General features: G+C 38.2%; 1 protein-coding gene across 1 annotated transcript in view; it reads right to left on the reverse strand.

Moving 5' to 3' along the window:
• The window catches only part of LOC114039826 (speriolin-like), a 52331-nt gene that overhangs the window by 15571 nt on the left and 15225 nt on the right, over positions 1-21535 (reverse strand). Inside the window, exon 2 of the mRNA XM_027857708.1 lies at positions 21153-21215. Within this exon, the coding sequence (XP_027713509.1) occupies positions 21153-21215 (63 nt within the window). The remainder of the gene's footprint in view (positions 1-21152; positions 21216-21535) is intronic.

A 21535-nucleotide genomic window follows, 5' to 3' on the forward strand; every position in this document is an offset into this window, starting at 1 on the left:
TGTCACTGACTTCCTTGCTGTTCCACAAACAAGACACTTCATCTCTGGGCTCCAGGCATTTTCTCTGACTTTCCCCCATGAATGGAATGCTCTCTTTCTTCTCCACCTCCTGGCTTTCCTCACTTCCTTCAAGTCCCAACTAAAATCCCACCTTCCACAGGAAGCCTTTCCCAATCCCTCTTAATTCTAGAACTTTCCCTCTGTTATTTATTCCCTATTTATCCTGTATATAGCTTGTTTGTACATATTCAGGTATTTGTCTCTCCTGTTAGATTATGGACTTGTCTTTGCCTTTCTTTGAGAAACGTTTCTCCTGACCCATAGAGGGTGCTTAATAGATGTTTATTAACTGATGGCCTTATATGGAGAGGGGGAGCGATACTGGGGAAAATCTTGAGATGTAAAAAACAGAAGATGTTCATAAATTTTTTTTAAAACAATAAGATTTGCTATTGTAGCCTTCCTAACTTTAAGGTAGACAATAAACTGTGACTAGAGGCGGGGCTAGGGAATTTGGAAGTCTCAGGGTATGTGGGGTATAGGAACACAGGTCAGAGTTGAGATGACTCTTTGAAATATATGGATGTTTGTAAACTCACAGTCCAACAGGGCATTTTATTTTGGGAGGAGGTTATGATGGTTAAAACATTAACTGCAAAGCTGTAGAGGGACTAAATTCATGGAGGAAGTAAAAGCAGATATCTTACAACATAAGTTTTATGTTCACATACATGAAGTAAAATTTCATGGCACACCTGGTGAAACTCATACCTGGCAAACACCATTTGAAAGCCATTGGCATAAGGGACTCACATATGGATGTCAAAAGGCAAATATTAGAAACATCTTTTACAGGCTTGCTATTTCGTTGGTATACAAAGAGCTTGGTGAGGAAACAGCCAGTATGTGTCAGAGAGGCATGGCCCAGATCTTCCCGACTTTGAGGATGGCTCTTTATACAACTATGCCATGCTGTTTCTGACCAGCTCTCTTATAATGCAGTAAAATTAATAATGAATGAAGAAAGTACGAGAGATGTCATGTCACAGCTGATGTAGAGCTGGACTTGAAGCTTAGACTAGCTCTGGGATCCTCGGTACGTCAGGTAGCCTCTCAGTGCCCAGGGAACTCTCTAAGATTCTCAGCTGCAAAGCAGATGCCAGCCTGAATTGGTAGAAGGAATTTCCTCTCCCAATATTTATTATTCTACAAAGGAAGTATGAACAAAAGATGCAGATCTAAATAAAAACTAAGTAATGACACCATGAATAATGATTGGGTCAAAAAACAAACTCCAGAAACAATAAATGATCAGGTTGAAGTTGATGGTAATAATGAGACAACATACCAAAACTTTTGATATGTAGGTAAGCAGTCCTCAGAGGAAAATTTTTATCTCTCAAAATATTTATTAGTATAATAGACAAAAGAGGATCGATGAAAAGAAGCGAGTAAAAAGACTACAAAACAAATCTAAAACTCTAAAAGTAGAGTAAAAAATCTTGAAAATTAGAGATAAAACTCAAAAATAAAAAGATTACAGAACTGACAAACCAAACTGAGAGCTATTATTTTAAACAGACTAAGAAAATCAATGAAGCATTAGCCAGCTTAATCAAGAAAAAAAGAGGAAAATTACCAAGAACAAGAAACAAACAAGGTGAATTCACATTAGAGAGAAAATAAAAAGAATTGTCAGGAGAATTTATACACAATTATACAGCAACAAAAATTAGAATGAAAAGGAAATTGATTAAAATGTACAAAAATAGAGAAAGTAGAGAAAAAAGAAAATACTTAAATTAAAAAAGAAATATAGATCTTAAAGCAATCTTGGAGAAAGAAACTGTCGAAGTCATAAGTTAATTGCCAAAGGGAGAAAAAAAAAAGACTCCCAGGCCAGATGGATTTACAAGTGAATTATAAAGCAATTACCCATGTTATAAAAGTTAATCTCAAAAACAGAGACAGTACACTCTTTTATGAAATAAATGTGGTCCAGATACCCAAACAAGAAAGACACAAAGCAGAGAAAGAAAACTATAAACAAATGTCACTAATGAATATTGATGCAAATGTTTCAAATAAAATCTTAACAAAGAGATTGCAGATTTGTATCCAGGAAAAAAAAATTCCCTATGATTAAGTTGTATTCATCTCAGGGATTCAAGGATGATTCAACATTAGCTAAACAATGAGCATAATTAATCATATAAACAAGGATAACAAAAAAGATGAATGTTTTAATAGATACCAAATAACCTTTGACACAATACAGAGTTCATTCATATTGAAAATCCTAAAAAGTAGAGGTATGGCTCCATTAATATAATAAAAAATTTTATACTTACATATATGCATATGCAAAAAGAGAAATACATATGCAATTTTTAGAAGCATACATTGAAAAACTATCTTTTCTGGTATTTATTGAGTAAAAGAAGGATGCTGCCTAGCTCTATTATTATTCAATATGGTTCTTGCTAAGCATTGTGTAAGCTCATGCAGTGTGATGTAAGAAGAACCAGGAAAGCAATATATATAATGACTACTACAATATAAGTGAAAAGAACATAGAACCTGAAACTGATTGCTGTGTAATTATAATGAATTAGTTTGTCCCGAAAAAAAAAAGATTAAAAAATGCACCTCCTTCCCTTCTCTGAAGAGGTAGGAGACTATAGTGATGCAATATAGCATTGACAAGAAAACAAAACCAATGTTATGAGTATTGGCAAAGAGAAGACAGAAGTATTTCTGTTTACAGGTGATCTATGGTGGTGCACTTAGAAAATCTCAGAGAATCAGTAAAGGAACTAATGATTAAACTATAGCAAATTTGTAGGATGTAAAACAGATCTACAAAAATTAGCATTTCTTGTAATAAAAAAAGGAAAAAATGATAACGAGAGAAATAACTACAAAAATAACTACAAAACACATAACAAATCTGAGAGTTAATCTATCAAGGCATGCATACATTTTTTATAAAGATAACTACAAAGCATATTTTAGAGAACTAAATGGAGAATTCAATAACTATAGAGATATTTGCTTAGATGTTAGGCCATCCAAATATTTTATTAAAAATGACAATACTATCTAAATCAATTGAAAGATTTAGCTCTATTTCAATCAAATTACATAGAGAAAACTATTTAGTGCTAGGCAAAAGAGTAACAACATTCATTTGTAAGAACAAAAGGTTTAGAATCTTAAAGGAAAGAACGAGGAAAAAAAAGTACAAACAAAGGGTGCATAGCATTACCAAATAGTGAACTTTTTTTTTAAGTAAAGCAGTAGTCATCAAAATGACTTGGTACTGATTGAAAATGAAAAGTAGATTAGTATAACAGACTAGATAAGAAAGAAATCAAAATAATGACTCTGCAAGTGTGGTGCAAGGGCACCTAGGTGGTAGAGTAGATAGAGCGCCTGTCATGGAGTCAGGAAGCCTCATCTTCCTGAGTTCAAATCTGGCTTCAGACACTTACTAGCTGTGTGACCCTGGACAAGTCATTTAATTGTTTGCCTCAGTTTCCTCATCCATAAAATGAGATGGAGAAGGAAATGGTAAACCACTCCAGAACCTTTACCAAGAAAACCCCAAATGCAGTCAGAAAGAGTGCAACTGAACAACAATAAATGTTGTGTAAAAATGACTAGGAAAGCACTACACCTAGTGAATCAAGAACCTGAAATGAAATACTGCGTAATTATAATGACTAAGCTTATCTCCCAAAAAAGATAAGAAAATGCACCTCCTTTCCTTCTTTGCAGAAGTGGGAAACTATAGATGTGCAGTCTTGTTGAAGTGCTTTTTTTTTCACTTTCTTTTTTCATCCTTTGTTATTTATAAGGAATAGCTCACTGCGTAAGGTAGGGGACAGATATATATTCAGAAATAAGGGTGATACAAAAATAAGAAATATCAATAAAATTTCCATTTAAATTAATAAAAAATTTAAAATGAAAAGAAATGACAACTCTAAAAGAAAGAGAAAAAGAAACAAGTAGTGCAGTTTGATAAACCCAAGAATGCAAATCCCTTGGGTGAGGGAAGGACTTCCTTTTTAATAGGAACTTCTGGGAAAACTAGAAAGCAGGTTGACAAAAGTTAGGCTTAGGTCAACATTTTGCACTACATGCCACAGTAAGCTCAAAATGGATGTGTGATCTGAATATGAAAGGTAATATTACAAAAATATTAGTAAATAATGAAATTAGATACTTTTTATAACTATGCCTAGGGGGAGAATTCATAATTAAATACAAGATAGGGAAGATTTCAAAAGATAAAATAGGCAATTGAACTACAAAATGTTTGTAGAAGTTTTTTTCATTAATAAAATCAACAGACAGTATTAGAAAGTAAATGATAGAGTAGGAAAAACTCTCATGTCAGTTATCATTTAAAAAATTCCAAAATACAAAGTGAATAGGTACAAATATGTAACATTAGAAGCCATTTCCCAATAGAAAAATGTCCAAAGAATATGAAAGTTTTTAAAAATTTGCAAATGACAATACAAGTGATAGCACAAAAACATACCCCAAATCCTTAATCATTAAGAGAAAAGCAAGTGAAAACATGTCTGGGGTTTAATAGCACTCCATGCACATTGGCAAAGATGAAAAAGAGATAGGAACAGTCAATGCTGCAGGGAGAGTAAGAAGTCAGGCATACTAATATCCTATTGATGGAGCTCTGAAGTGGTCTTATCATTTTGTATTCCAGTTTGAAATTATGTAATAATAGTAACTAAATTGTCTATATTCTCTGACCCAGCAATCCCACTATTAAGGACATTGAAGATAAAAACAAAGGTTCAGTATATACCAAAAGATTCATAGCAGCACTCTTTGTACAAGAACAAACTGGAAGTAAAGTGGTTACCCATTCAACTGGAAAATAACTGGGGGAAAATCCTATAGTACATGAATTAAGGGAGTATTGTGCAGAAAGAAATTATGAACATGAGTGATTAAGATAAATGTGGGAAGATTTGTAGGAGCTGATTTAGAGTGAAAGAGGCAAATGAGATAATACTTGTAAATTACTTTGCCAATCCTAAAGCACTGGATGTCTTAGTTATTATTGTTCTTATTAGCAGAAATAATAAAGAGACCCAAGAGAACAACATAAATAGTGTAAATGAGATCATTAAGTTGAAATCTGAGTTCAACTTAGAAAAGCCAGAAGATAACGACACACCTCTCTCACAGCTGAGAGTCACGGAACCACTAGGGCAGAATACTGTATATGTTTATCAGACATAATTTCTGTATCAGATATTTTGGCTTAATTTTATTCTTTGTCACAAAGGAGGTTTCATGATGAAGTGCATGGTAAATAACTGTGATATAAAGACAAAAGGCATCAATAAAAATTTATTTTTAATTTTTTTTAAGGAATGGATAATAGCGTGGGGGGAAGGCAGACCTGCAAGAATAAGTGGGGATAAAGAGGGATAGTAGATGAGAAACTTTTAGAATGACATAAGGTGAGTAATGGAAATCTGGGGGGGGAATTGATGGGACACAGAAATCAGCAATAGGGAGACATTAAAGAAACAAGATTTAGCACTGATTAGATTTGTGGGGTGAGAACAAGAGAGGAGTAAAGAATGATGCCAAAGCTGTGAACCTGGGTAACTGGAAGAATGATGGTGCCCCCAACAATAATAGTTTAGAAGAGGGGTGGGTTGTGGTGGAGTAGATGATAATTCTATTTTGGATAAGCTGAGTCTGAGTTGTCCACGTGATACCCAGTTTGAAACGTCCAATAGGCAGCTGGTGATGTTGGACAAGAGCTCAGGAGAGAGACTAGGGCTAAATATATAGATCTGTGAATCATCTGCACAGAGATGATAATTGAATTAATGGAAGCTGAAGAGATCACTGTGAGAGGGTTAAAAGAGAAAAGAGGAGAGAGGCCCTAAGGTACACCCATAGTTAACAGGTCTAACATAGATGACGGATCCAAGCAAAGAAGAATGGGAATGATCAATCAGACAGGAAGGAGCAAGGTCACCAAAAACCCAGAAAGGAGAGACTATCCAGGTGGAGAAAGTGGCTGATAATGTCAATGCTTAGAGGTCAAGAAGAATTAAGATTGAGAAAAGGCTGTTCTATTTAGCAATTGAGAGATCATTGGTAACTTTGGAGAGGGCAGTTTCAATTGAGGGATGAGTCTGGAAGCCAGAGCTCAGAGTTTATAAGACAATAAAGAAGATGGCTTTTCAAGTAGTTTAGCTAAGAGGATTAGGAGAGATATAACTTGATAGTTAGAAATGTTATGATATAGGAGAGACTTGGTCATATCTGTTGGCAGGAGGAAAGGAACTAGTAGATATGGAGAGATTGAAGATTTGGAAGAGAGATTTGATAGTGGCGGCAATCTTCCAGAGAAGATGGGAGAGAATGCAATCAATGCTACATGTATAGGTTTGCTTTGGTAAAGCAGAAGGGTTGCTTCTTTATCAGAGACGGAGGGAATGAGGTGAAAGTGAGAAATGATATCAGGGAGACATGAGATGAAAAGGAGAAAAGGGGGAGCTTAAGACAAATGGCTTTGGTTTTCTTGGTGATTGATAGGAATCTAGAAGAAGGAATGATGGAGACAGAAGACTGAGTGGATAAGACACTGAGAGGATAGGTGATGAGGATACTGAAGAGTGGGACATTAGTTATGGATGAAAGGTAACAGTAACTGGTGAGTAATGGGGGCACAGTGAGGGGTAAGTGATGGAAACAGAGGTAACGCATAGGAATTCTAATGGGTGAGGGACAGGGACACTTATAGGAGTTTTGAGGAAACCTAGCAATGAGTAAAAGTATAATATTAAGGGCTGAAGTCTTCCATATGTAATATGAATATTGGAGAGCTTTAGGTGGGTTAGGCTTGTCCCTTGTCTCCCACATATAAATTTTTTGTGGATTGGTCTCCTTGGGAGAGACTTACAACAATTCCATGGGAGGTAGATAAGAAGGGAACCCAGGTGTGCACCAGTAAAGGATTCCAGAAGAGCATGCCTCCCTGCCTCTTTGTATCAGAAAGATTCAAAAAATACCTCTTGTCTAGGTATTTTGATTGACTTCAGATTAGAAATCTCTTTGTTTCCTACTAATCACCTTAAGGTGGCATAGGAATGCTGCAGAAAAGCAACTGAAAGGGGCTGTGTTCTCCCTGGAAAGAAATCATTATTCTTCTGCCTCCTGTCCCATGTCTCATTCTAGGTGCAGGGTATATCCTCCTGTTCTTTCAGGCTGCCTTTCTTTCCCACTTGCTACTTCTGCAGAGAACACTGACCACACAACAAGGGTGAGTAGCCACTTAATTTGTTCACACAGAGTGTCTCAAAAGCCTCAGTACAATTTAAAGCTTCAAGAACTTCAGGAGTAGAAATGGTACAAAAGTACTATAAAATATAACGTATTATTTTTTACAAAAAAGAACAATTGAAAGTTTAATTATTTATATTTCTTTGACACTTATTTGGCTCTGTGAATTTTAAAGAATAATTAAAAAATTTTAATAACAAAATGGAGCCCCCTGTCATTATGTAATGTGGCCGTTTCTGGATGATACATTCTCAAATTGGTAGATTAATGGAGGATGTCCTCTTACTTGGCCACCCTGGTCAATGATCTATCTTCATTACATTTTTTTTTTTGTGGGTTCATGTCAAAACTGTTGGTTATGCACCAAAACCTCATTCTCAGGATGATCTTAAGCTAGGATTACAAATGCAATCCTAAAAAACAAACAAACAAACAAAAATGCAATCCTTTCAGTCATTGAACAGCAGCTAATTAAGGTTTTTAAAAAGTTCAAAAAATCACCTAGGGTGATCTATAATATAAGATGGTGGTTATGTTGAATTTTAGTAAGAAACATATCAATATTTTAAAATTTAAGTAATTAACTTTTTGAATATTGTTTTTGTAAAAACAAATTAGCATTTATACTTTTAAAGTTATTAAAGCTTAAACCTTTTGGGACACTTTGTATAACAGTGGGAACAAACAGTATCCAGGAAAAGAACAGAGCGACAGGGGGAGGGGAACAGTATGTGGGCCTACGCAGGCACTGAAGAGCTTTGCCAAATGGAGCAGAGAACTGGCTTCTCCAACTCCTTCCTCTCCCAGAGAGAGCTCTGGACAATGGCTTCGTTCTCTGAGTTTCCCAGAAGAGGGATGTTGTCTCTGAGGGGCGTTTGGGGGCAGCCTACCAAACCTGGTTTGACCTATACCACTCCTACTGGTTACACTCTCTCTTGGCCCTGCAGGCATCGACTGCATTGTTCATGCAAGCAGCAGCAGCCACAATTTCCTCTCAGAGTCTTTGCAGGGAAGCCTACAAGGGAGCACAGTCAGGCCTCAGACACTTAGTTGGGCGACCCTGGGCAAGTCACTTAACCCCATTTGCCTCAGTTTCCTCATCTGTAAAATGAACTGAAGAAGGAGCTGGCAAACCAGTCCAGTATCTTCGCCAAGAAAACCCCAAATGGGGTCACAAAGAGTTAGATGTGACTGAAAACAACTGAAATGACTGAACAACAACTACAGGAACACAGATCTAAGGCTGGCTAAATACTTGTCTTTGGAAAAAGTCCACATAGTGCCAGGATGAAGGACAAAACTGAATTCTCTACCTTTTGACCAGGGTTCTTCCTTTTCCTTCATCCAGAATTCTTTGTGAATAGTCATAGATATCCATCCCAATCTCATGATGTCAGTGGTTGGTTGATTGAGGGCAACCATCTTGATTTTCATGGAGATTCTGACAAAAGGGTATGGTTGGAACAAAATGAAGGATGATTGATGGGCCATGCTAATAGAGTGAGTGATGGGGATTAGTGATAGGGTGAGATGACTGAGAGAAACTGGGATTCTAATAGGGACTGAATGACAGTAGACAGTGAGGAGAGGTAAATTTAAGCCAGAGAGAGATGACACAGCCTGGTCATGACCGTGCTTCACTGTGCAGATTGGGGGTCATTCTTACTGTTAAATGGAAGGAGGAGATCCTCCTTTTTTCCCCTGGGTGTCCGTAGGTCAGAGCTGTTAGTGTTTGAAATGCTGGTGAGGGTGAGGCTGCCTAGATACCAGAGGCACCTGGGAGACATGCCAGACACCAGCAAGAGAAGGCAGTGTGTTAAGTGGGGGGATTTCAGGAGGGGTGGTGATGCCTTCTGGGAGAATGCCAAGATTTTAGATGCTCCAGTTACCATTCTGATAAATGACCAGGAGCAGATAATTTCCATCTGGGATGCTGTCCAGGAGCCTGGATGTTAGTGAAACGATTCCTTAATGTATTTATTTAATTAACAAGCATTTATTTTCTTTCCTTCCTCCACCTGAAAAAAAGAAACCCTTTTAGCAAATATGTATAATCAAGCAAAGCAAAGTCCTGCATTGACCATGTCAAAAAACATATATCTTGAGTCCATCACCTCTGTGTCAGAAGATGGATAGCATGCTTCATCAGTAATCTCTAGGAAACATAGTCTTCTCAAGTCTTTAAGTTGTTAAAACAATTCTTAAGTTATTTCTCTTTATAGTTTATTATCATAGCATAAATTGTTGTCCTGATTCATTTCAGTTCATTTCACTCTGTATCAGTTCATACAAGTCTTCCTGGTTTTCTCTGAAAACATCCATTTCATCTTTTTTTTTAGGCTCAAAACATTCCACTGCAGAGAATGTATATCTTACACACACACACACTCACACACACACACACAGAGTTGCTGTAGCTACTGGGAAATTGAGGTTTATATCCTTTCTAGGAAAACAGCTGGGACTCCACAGCCCAGAAGTTTTAACACTTTTTTTTTGTTCAGTCATTTCAGTGGTGTCTGACTCTTTGTGACCCCATTTGGAGTTTTCTTGGCAAAGATGTTGGAGTGGTTTGCTATTTGTTTGTCTAGTTCATTTTACAGTTGAGGAAACTGAGGCAAACAGGATTAAGTGACTTGCCCAGGGTCACACAGCTAGTAATTGTCTGAGGCCAGATTTGAACTTAGGTCTTCCTGAGTCCAGGCCTGGCACTTTATCTATCTTGCCACCTAGCTGCCCCTGATTTAATGCTGTACCTTCATTTTTATTCCAATCAGCAAATGTACCCTAATCTATAATGTGAATCTGTAGTCACATGAAGTTGGGAAGATGAAAATCACTTTGGAACTGGTGCAGGAGCGATTTAAATAAATGTATCCATAATTGATAAATTAATATTTTATACTCTAGAATAAATGGAATGAAATAGAACTTGGGATGATTTTTAATTCACTAAGAGGAGGCTGAGAGCCATGGGATGGTCTGTCTGTACTTGTGCTGATATCTTGTAGGTGCTTTTTCAAAAGGAGTAGCTTGAGCTTGGACCAAATAGCGAGTTCCTCAGGGTGGGCAAGAGAAAGGAGTAAGCATTTATATAGCACCTACTATATGCCAGGTACTGTACCAAGTGCTTTTTTTTTTAAACAAATTTTATCTCATTTGATCCTCACAACAACTCCACAAAGTAGGTGCTATTATTATCCTCATTTTACAGTTGAGGAAACTGAGGCAAACAGAGATTAAGTGACTTGCCCAGGGTCACATAGCTAGTAAGCGTCTGGACTGGATTTGAACTCAGGTCTTGCTGACTCTAGCTCCAGTGCTCTATCTAATGCATAGTCTCCCCTGGGAGACATAAAAGCATTGCCTACCTGTCCACTGGCTTTTCCTATTACTACTAAAATTCAGGGGTACTCTTGTAGAGAGAAGAAAAATCCCTGTACCCAGTAGTTGTGTGCTGGTAAGTGTTTAACACTCAGCTTTCTTGGGGGGAAAATATATACACAAAACACTTTTAAATTTAATTTGCATTATTAACATTTCATCATCACTTTCTTAAGTCTAAACAATCAATAAATCAAGCCCTGATATGTAGCTTTGCCAATTTCTGAGATGAAAATGTTCACACTGAAAATTTAACAATTGGCTCTCTGGAGAGCTGACTCCAGCATACTCCCCCCTACACTAGAGAGAGCTACACTAATAGGTAGGGTGAATGATTGAAATTATGAGCCAGTAGGTGGCACTGGTAAGCAAGGCGGCCTGAGCTGTCAGTCATTCCCTGGGGCAGAAGACTTGTCTGACGTGCTCAGAAAACCCATCCCCCAATCCCTTTTTGTAGATGGGACTTTGCCTAGCAAAGCTTTGCCTCCTTTCTTCATGAAAGCATGGCTTTCTTTTCAAACTCTCAACACCAACACTATTTCCTCCATTTCACCTCTATGCTTTTTTTTTTTTTTAAATCAGCTTGAATTTATCCAGGAGTGCCCTGGCCTCAAGTTTTTTTTATAGACATGCAAAGTTTAAGACCAGTTTCCCCACTTTATTTCCCAAAGGTTCTAAAGGGTGACTCCCATATGTCCAGAAAAGAAAATCCACTTTCTCCCATCCTGAAAGTGCTAAAGGGATAGTAGATGTAATCAGAAAAGGAGGCCAGTCATGAAATAGAACTTGGGATGATTTTTAATTCACTAAGAGGAGGCTGAGAGCCATGGGGGAATCTAGGCTGGGCTGTCTCTAGGCCAGAGGAGGCCATTTCCTAACCCCAACCTCCCCCCCACCATTTTAAAGAGGATGAAACTGAGGCCTAGGGAAATTAAATGTGCCCAAGATCGTACAAGTAGATCATTGGTGAGATTTGAACCCAAGACTTTTGACTGCAGAGTCAATGCTCTTCCCACTGTGAGTGAGCTTTCCAGGGAGTGGTATGTAGCTTGAGTAGCTTCATAATGTAAAGGTTGTTTGCAAGAAAAGCTCTTTATGAACAACATTCTAAATACACAGGAAGACAAAGCAGCGCACACTTTGAGTGTACAGCATGGCATGGGGTGAGGGTCACTGTATTAAACAGGGAACACCTAGCATTCCTGCTCTCTTAGGCATCTGTGGGTCAGAGCAGGAAATATGGAAGCTTCAGGTGATGCTGAGGTTGCTTAGGATGCTGGAGACATCCCCTAGAGACACACAGGAGATCAGCAAGAAATTCTGCCAGCCAGAGACAGTACAGGGCAGGGTGCTGGAGTGTAGAACCCATCCTGGTAGATCCTTGGGGAAACCCAAGATAACTCCTGACCTTTGAGCCTCTGGTGACCAACCTGGTGAAGAGCAGGAGCAAAAACTGGGAAACTGTTGGTGAAATGATTCTTCCCCTTTCCTCCTTGAGACTCTCACCGTTGGAGGTGAGGGAACTATCTTCTCCTCCTTTAGCAAAGTCATCTGGGTACCCCTTCAGGTTCCAAAGACTTGGAAAGGTGGAGGGAGTTGTGATTTCAGACCTTTCTAGGAGTCGCTGGGCTCATCCAGTAGGAAATTTTAATGTGGCATCTTTTACTTACCATTTCAGTCAGTGAATGTGCTCTAGTCTATAATGTGACTGTGTAGCCCCTTTCAGATCACTCCAAGTTGGAAAGGATATTACAATATCAATGCGAATGGAGCATACACAAGTCATTTTGATGAATTATAATTGGGAATTCACATACCCTGGTTGTGGTTCTCAATCTTTTTGTTCTCAAGATTCCTTTATCTCTTAAAAATATTAAGGACCCCAAAGAACTTTTATTTATATGGGTTATAGCTATAGGTATTGACCATATTAGGGATAAAAATATTTTAGTATTGTTATGAAATTAGGTTTGGCCTTGTAGACCCACAGAAAGGGTTTCAGGAACCCCCACAGATCCTTGGATACTTTAACAACCATTGCCCCAGACAAAAGAGCCTAGGCTGACCACACCATTCCTGGTGACCACCTGGAAAGGTGATATGATCTACCTGCTTCTCTCAACATATGACTCATTGCTGAGTTGAGTCCCTATGATTGGTTGTTGAGGCAGAACTCTGTGGATATAATAAAGGGGTGACCTGCCCCTCCAGTCTCTTCTTCTTTTATTGATTTAACATGTGAGAACTATTTAGAGTTGTGTCCAGAAGAGTTGGGTGAAGGAATAGCAGAAACCTTTCACCCATTTTTTACTGTATAGCCAAAAGCACAAACTATCTAGACATCCTTATGCCTAGGATAAAGCCACTTCTCTTGTGTTTCCTTCCCTAACAAGGTGACTAAACAGCAAGCTTGAGATGGACAAGTCCAGGCAGCCTTGTGAATTTCTGAAGGTCCTGAGGTCCTGAAAGGCCAGTGAGGCAGTGTCTTCAGTGTCCACCAGAGTGGATGATTACGGCTGCAGCAGCCAGAATGGACTGGCATTCAAGGGAAGAGTTGACTTTACAGAGAGAGAAGGGGAAGGAGCACCAGAAAAGAAGCTTACTCTTAGATCATACTTGGTGTTTGATTTGTCTTCACTCCATAAAGGTGAAACATAAAATGGCTAATTAGCAAAACTGTCAAACTATTAAGTCTTCATGAGGCTTACGACCACCTCCCAGCAGATTGTAACCTGACTATAAACTGAGTTTCTGAATCCTGTTTAAATCATTCTGTTAATATGTACTGTGATTCCCTTGTGTTTACCATTGCTTTCTGTGCGGGAAGAAAGTGCCCTATCCTATGATTAACTCTTATAATTCACTGGCTACCTCTTTTAGAATTGTCCCCATAGTAGCTGGGATGAGGTCGATGAACGTGAGAATTTGGAAGACTATTTCCTCTATTGAGAAGTCAGGTTTTCCCAGAGTTGAATCCAAGGCAAACTCTGAAGGCAAGTAAGGGACAAAGACTGGAACAGGTAATTAGCCCCTGTGACCTCAGCTTAGTGGTTCCTAGGCAGCCACTCTGCTAGACTAGAATATGAATGGAATAGCGGTCAAAACTTTAGAGAGGGGATGGGTTGTGATGAGCCAAGAAATGTGCAGAGGATTTTTTTAATTCCAAGACTAGGCCCTGACTGTAGAATAAAGACATAATGAAAAGCATTGAAGAGTTATTATAAAGGGCTTGGGCCCTTTATAAATGTGATCACTTCACATTTAAATAACCCACGTTATTTCATTTCAAATTTTCTGATGTGAGCAACATAGGAAAATTGAAAACGGAGCTTTCCCTCTAAAGAAGAGGATTTGCTTAGTTTGAAAAGAACAAGCAGAGAAGTGTGCAGATGATGAAACTCTTGATGGAACTTGAAAACGATATTACACTTATGGATGGTGCTGGGACTGAATGTCTCTTACCACAGGGATGTCACAATTCTGGGTTAGACATTTTCTCAAAAAAGTACCCACATTCCCTGTGGTAAAAACCAGTGGAGACTTAGATCAGTCAGGCAACAGAGAGAGAGAGAGAGAGAGACAGACAGACAGACAGACAGACAGACAGACAGACTGGATCTGTGATTATATTAATATGGGGAAGTTCCAAGTGAGAAAAATCCCTCCACCAAAGCACGTTCTTTTTTAGAATCTTAGAGAGCTGCCCGGAGGCTTGAGAAGTTAAGTGACTTGTCCAGATGGATTTTTACCAGTTTGAGCAAATTTCTTAATGTATCTTAGGGGCATTTGTCACTTCAATGGCTTAAACGAATGAACTACATCTACCTAAAAGTATTGTTGTGTGTGGATGACATCAATATGTTAGGAAAGATTCTGGAAGAGCATGAGAAAAGACTGATGTATTTGACAATAAGAAGCTGTTCTGAAGCTACCAATTGACAAGTGTCTATTTTTTAGAAATCTCTGTCAAGAACATGGTCACATAGCACTCTCACCTAAGTGCTCTCCTCTGTGTTTCTCTTTCTGGATTATGAATTCCTGTATATGATTTCATGTACATATATAATATATAATATATATAAACATTTATATGTGTGTGTATGTTTTGTATTTAAATAAGTTTTTGGCAATGTCTTTTTTTTTATATTACCATAGTTTTCCCTAGCATCCTTTCCCCTCTCCTTCTCAGAGAGCCTGTATATATAACAATATTTTTAAAGACAAAAAAAGAGGAAAAAAATCAGCACATCTGATCGATACATTGAAAAAGTCTGAAAATATGTGTAATGGGCAACACTTATAGAGCTCCCATCTCTTCAAAGGGGTAGAGTGGGAGGGCCTTCACATATCTCTTCTTTTAAACCATATTTTTTCTTTATAATTTTGCTGCATTTGCTTTTTGATTTTTGGGGTTGTTCTTTCCATTTACATTGTTGTAGTCACTGTGTATGTTGCTTTCTTTGTTCTGCTTACTTCAGTCTGCATCAGTTCATGTAGATCTTTTCATGTTTCTCTGTATTCAATACATTTGTCATTTTTTTTTCCTAAGGTAATGCCCTATCATAGCCATAGTCCAGTCATGAATCACATCTCACCACAGCAATACTTACTCTTCAATGCTTCAATGGATCTGTGATCTCATCTGTCCATTGCAAACTATCTATGTGTTCTCACACTATGTGATCCCTTTCCATGTTTTCCTATAAATGTCACACAGAAGGTTTACCCAACGTATGGTAGTGCTTTCTCTAAGTATTTTTACATTTCTTGGGTACTAGTACTGCTGTAGGTTTGTAAGTCTTAGAATACTATAATTTCTGAGTAATTAAAATTGCAAGTGACCCAAAGGGTAATGGAGAGATTTATAGTGGGAGGGAGGGAGTTGCTGCTTATTTCCATTGATGGCCAATATGCAAGTGTAAGTGTATGGATCCATTGACTATCTTGTTCACTTAAAAGCAATTACCTTTTGTTAAGAAAGAACCTCTCTAGAGCCAAAGACATTGGGTGAGATATTTGATTGCACCCTAAGGAATTTTTTGTAAAAAAGAGCTATCTCAGAACCAGATAGAGATTCTGAGAGTCCTTAAGCAGAGAGGAAGGAGTAGGGTCATTCAGAGCTGGTCAAGAACTTGCGCCCAGGGGCAACCAGTGAAAAGAGAAAGAAGGAAAAACTGTGATGGAGAAGGGAGATACTGAGGATGAGAAAGAGACTCAAGCTGAGTTAAGTTCCAAGGAAAGATTGGCTCTTTCTTGAACTTCCTCTCCCAGTGTCCATTTATCCAGAGACACTATAATATAATCTGATGTTTTGTTACTCAAACATTTTCACTAAATTGAATATTGTCATAACCACAAAGAGGCCAGGAGTTAGTTAGAAATAGATATAAATGTAGAGTTAGGTAGAGAACCCAACCTCTGTCTAAATGTCATGAATTTTCCTAATGTGGATGGGTGTGTGTGTGTCTCAGAATGATTGTGATTGAATTAAAAACTTTTCATCTAAATTAAATTCCCTAAAGCAGAAGGAGTCATGTGAATCTTAAGAGACCACTGTATTGCTGCCTTACAATGAGCTAGTTGTAACAGGGTGTTATACAAATAATGTCATAAAAAATGTATAATTAGCAGAGGAGGTGCGCTGGTTGAGTCTTTGCATCAAGGGCAAAGTGTTACAGATGGACATCTGCATACTGCAGTTATACTTATGTAGCAGAGGTCATCCCCTTCAAAGCCCTTGGAACATGCTCAGAGTGGCCATGTGGAGCTCAGTGGGGGATGGCGGTGGTATGGTTTCTCTGGCCATGTGTGACTCATCTCAAAGGGGCTCACACTGTAAGATAACAAGGAGCCCTTTATAGGCCATGCAGCCAGAAGAGCTTGTGACTCAATGGTCTGCCCCCAGGAGTATACTGGAGCCATTTTCTACAGGTTCTTGAGAGACAGTTTTTAAATTTTTAGTGTTAAGTATCTACACCTCAGAAACTGTTGAAGCTGCAAATCAGAGACCGATTTGTTGTTTAGTTGATTTTTTTTTTTAGACTGAAGTGATAATGCAGATTAGACTTTAAAAATGTATCATAGGTACTTTGTTTTTTCAAATCCAAAAAAAATCCAGACCCTTCCTTCCTTTCTAACTGAAGATTGTGCAAGCTTATTTTGGACTGGATCCCTAGAGTTGCATGGGAGAGACGCTGCTGGCTGTGAGCATATGGCCGTGAAGGTATATGTCCTTGCTAAGACAAATCTGAGTCTGGGTTTGGGCTGCCTCTTTTGTGTTTCCTTTCCTGAGCATATGACCAAATAGCAACCTTGAGACATAGATGTATCTAGGCTTGATTGTCACCTTGTGAATTCAAGAGGTCTGGAAGTCTGTCAGTGTGGCTAATGTGATTTTTACAGGAATGGCAGTATCTAAGAGCAGAGGAAACTTCTATATCAGAGAGCTTGCAATTGACATGAGGATTGGTATATGCCTGGCTATTTTAACAGACGACATTATTCCAAGGATTAATTCGACAGTGCCTAGCTGAAATGAAATTAAAATTGCCTAAATAGTACTCCTGTAAGTTGCTTTATGTTCTAAAGCTATCACTCTTTGCAGATGATATGATGATATACCTAGAGAATCCTAGAGAATCAAAACAATAAACAAGTATAGCAAAGTAGCAGGATGTAAAATAAACCCACATAAATCATCACTATTTCTATGTATTACTAACAGAGCCCAACAGCAAGAGATAGGAAGAGAAATTCCATTTAAAGTTACTGTAGATATTATAAAATATTTGGGAGTCTACCTGCCAAAAGAAATCCAGGAACTATATGAACACAGTTACAAAACACTTTTCATACAAATAAAGTCAGATCTAAATAATTGGAAAAAATCAGTTGCTCATGGGTAGGCTGAGCTAATATAATAAAAATGACAGTTCTACCTAAATTAATTTACTTATTCAGTGCCATACCTATCAAACTACCAAATAATTATTTTATAGAGCTAGAAAAAATAATAAGATTCATTTGGAATAACAAAAGGTCTAGAATATCAAGGGAATTAATGAAAAGAAATGCGAGGGAAGGTGGCCTAGCTATTCCAGATCTTAAATCGTATTATAAAACAGCAATCATCAAAACTACTTGGTGTTGACTAAGAAATAGAGTGGTGGATCAGTGGAATAGGTTAAATGTGCAAGACACAATAGTCAATGAGTATAGTAATCTACTGTTTGATAAATCCAAAGACTCTAGCTTCTGGGATAAGAACTCACTATTTAACAAAAACTGCTGGGAAAACTAGAAAATAGTATGGCAGAAGTTAGGCATAGACCAACATCTTACACCCTATAGAAAGACAAAGTCAAAATGGTACATGATTTAGATATAAAGGCTGATACTATAAGCAAACTAGGAGAGCAAGGAATAGTTTACCTGTCATATCTACGGAGAAGGGAAGAATTTATGACCAAACAAGAGACAGAAAACATTGTGAAATGCAAAATGGATGATCTTGATTACATTAAATTGAAAAGTTTTCACACAAACAAAGCCAATACAACCGAGATTGGAATGGAAGCAGAAAGCTGGGAAACAATTTTTACAGCCAGTGTCTCTGACAAAGGCCTCATTTCTAAAATGTATAGAGGAACTGAGTCAAATTTATAAGAATACAAATCATTCCCCAATTGATAAATGGTCAAAGGATATGAACAGGTAGTTTTCAGATGAAGAATTTAAAGCTATCTATAGTCATATGAAAAAATGCTCTAAATCACTGTTGATTAGAGAAATGCAAATCAAAATTCTGAGGTACCACATCACACCTATCATATTGGCTAACATGACAAAACAGGAAAATGATAAATGTTGGAGAAGATGTGGGAAAATTGGAACACTAATGTATTGTTGGTGGAATTGTGAACTGATCCAACCATTCTGGAGGGCAATTTGGAACTTTGCCTAAAGAGGTATAAAACTGAAAAGAATACTCTTTGACCCAGCAATACCACTTCTAGGGCTGTATCTCAAAGAGATCATACAAATGGGAAAAGGACCCACATGTCCACATGTACAAAAATATTTATAGCAGCTCTTTTTGTGGTGACCAAGAATTAGAAATTGAGTGGATGCCCATCATTTGGGGAATGGCTGAACAAGTGTAGTATAAGGATGTAACAGGATACTATCGTGATATAAGAAAAGATGAGTAGGTGGACTTCAGAAAAACCTGGAAAGACTTATATGAACTAATGCTGAGTGAAGTGAGCAGAACCAGAAGACCATTGTGCACAGTTAACAGCCACATTGTGCTATGACTAATTTTCATAGACTTGGATCTTCTCAGCAATGCAAGGATCTAAGACAACTACAAAAGACTCATGATAGAAAATGCTATCCACATCTAGAAAAAGAACTATGGAGTCTGAATGACAATCGAAGCATATTGTTTGGTCTTTTTTTCTTTTGCTGTTTTGTTTTGTTTCTCCTTTCTTGTGGTTCCTCCTATTGGTTCTAATACTTCTTTACAACATGACTAATGTGAAAACATGTTTAATATAAATGTATATGTAGAGCCTATATCAGATCACATGCAGTCTTGGGGAGGGGGGAGGGGAGGGAAGACCAGAAAATTGAAAACTCAAAAGCTTATGGAAGTGAACGTTGAAAACTAAAAATAAATAAATCAATTAAAAATGTAAAAAACAACAACTCTGAAATAACAAAAAAATTGCTTTATGTTCTGATGAGGTTTCAGATTTAGAGCAGATTGTTCTAGTAGTTATAGGTTAAGTTTCTGAATCCTGTTCTGTTAATGTGTGTGTGTGAGCATCCTGTGTTTAACATCTTTTTCTGTGTGTAGGGATTATCTGCTCTGTACCTGATTCATATTGGATATTGAGTATTTCTTTGACTTTACTTTTTTTCTGGGAGGCACTAGATGTATTTCATGCAAAATAGTGTGTGGGATACCAGGGTGGGGGACTTAAACAAATGACTATGAGATCAGTAAGCATTTGTTGTTTCAGTCATGTCTGACCCCATATAGGGTTTTCTTGGCGGAGACATTAAAGTGGCTTGCCATTTCTTCTCCAGCTCATTTTATAGATGAGGAAACTGGGGCAAACAGGGTTAAGTGACTTGCCCAGGGTCACATAGCAGCTAGTAAGTGTCTGAGGCCAGATTTGAACTCAGCAAGATGAGTCTTCCTGACTGCCAGCCCAGTGCTCTACCCACTGCGCCACCTAGCTCTCCATCAGGAAGCATAAGTGCTCTGATTAGAGGCAGGCTCCCCTAAAACTGAACTAACTGAATAAGGGACAAGAAGTGATTAGTTTGCCAGGACTTTGTTGATCCACCATTGGTTTCTTTCTTGAATTTTAGACTTCAAAGGCAAAATGTTCTTCTTGGTCTCCAGATGTTACTTCTCCTTGTTTATAATTCATACTTTGCACGTTTCTGATCTGATCAGAAATGACATCTGATATTACATGTTTTTATTGCCTTTCTTCTTGGTGTAACACTTGCCCTCATGCTTGATATTGCTTGTACTTGGGAGGTTGGTTCAGTACATCTGCTTGCAGAGCTTTATTTCTGTAAGGCACGAATTGATACTCAAGGCATCCGCTACAGCAGCGCACTCGGATGAGCATGCACAAATACCTTTAGCTAAAAATGGAGGATGTGCCGTCAACAGCCCTTCACTAGTGCTCCCAAGTCTTGTCTGCATTTAAAGTTTAGAGGAATTAATTAATTCCAATAATGATGATGATGATAGCTAATGTTTATGTAGTGTTTCTTATTTTCCAGGCATTGTGCTAAGCATTTTACAAATATTATCTCATTTGATCTTCACAATAACCCTGAGAAGTAGGTGCTATTTTTATTATTTTTTATTATTTTACTATTACATCATTTTTATTTACTATTATTATCATTTTATTATATCATATATTTACAGTTAAACGAACTGAAGCAAATGTTAAGTGACTTGCCCAGGGTTACAGAGCAAGGAAATGTCTGAGGCCAGATATGAAATCAGTTCTTCCTGATTCCAGGGGTCCAGCACTTATACACTCTGAGCCACCCAGCTTGGTTCATGTGCCATCACCCAACTCGAGAATCCCAATCTTGCTTCCAATGAAGCTCAACGAACTCAATAACTCAGTGTGAAAACTAAATGTACCAGCTATTTCAGTGAAAAGAAAAGTAATGGGTGATCATTAACCCACAAACAATTGAGAACAAGCTGTTGCCGCCATTTCTGAATTTCTGATTCCCCACCCCAACACCACATTTCTATCTTGCTCTGGTTTTAACAGAGCTGGGGGTGGGGAGACAGATGCACAAAAGGCCTTTCTTGGTAGATAGAGGCTGTTAGACCTCACTAGTCTCAAGATCGCGGTGTGAACACAAAGCCCTCTTACCCACATATGCCTCTTTGGTGTGGCTCCTGCCAATCTCTGCCTCTGACTTCTGTCCAGACTTGTCTGCAACTCTTGGCTAGCTGTCAGGTGAGTTTGTTGCTTGATATTTCCATGGGATGGGTGGCCTTTGGAACCTCCCCCAACCATGTGGTCAGACATCTTCTTCAAGTCTCCCCCTGGTGTGTCATCACCAGGCCCCGAAGCCGACGTTGGTGCTGAGACTGCCTGTTGAACTGTCCTTCGGAGGAATGTGACCAGCGTGACTTCTGACCGCAGCGCTTTGTAAATCCCTTTGCCCTCTTCCCTTCAGCTCCACACTTTTATTTCTCTTTGGTGTCCAATCTCCTCTCAGTGTTCCCATCATCGTTCTTCCAGTCTTGACA

The sequence above is a fragment of the Vombatus ursinus genome, unplaced genomic scaffold, assembly GCF_900497805.2.
Source record: "Vombatus ursinus unplaced genomic scaffold, bare-nosed wombat genome assembly UNPS02012319.1, whole genome shotgun sequence".
NCBI lineage: Eukaryota > Metazoa > Chordata > Mammalia > Diprotodontia > Vombatidae > Vombatus > Vombatus ursinus.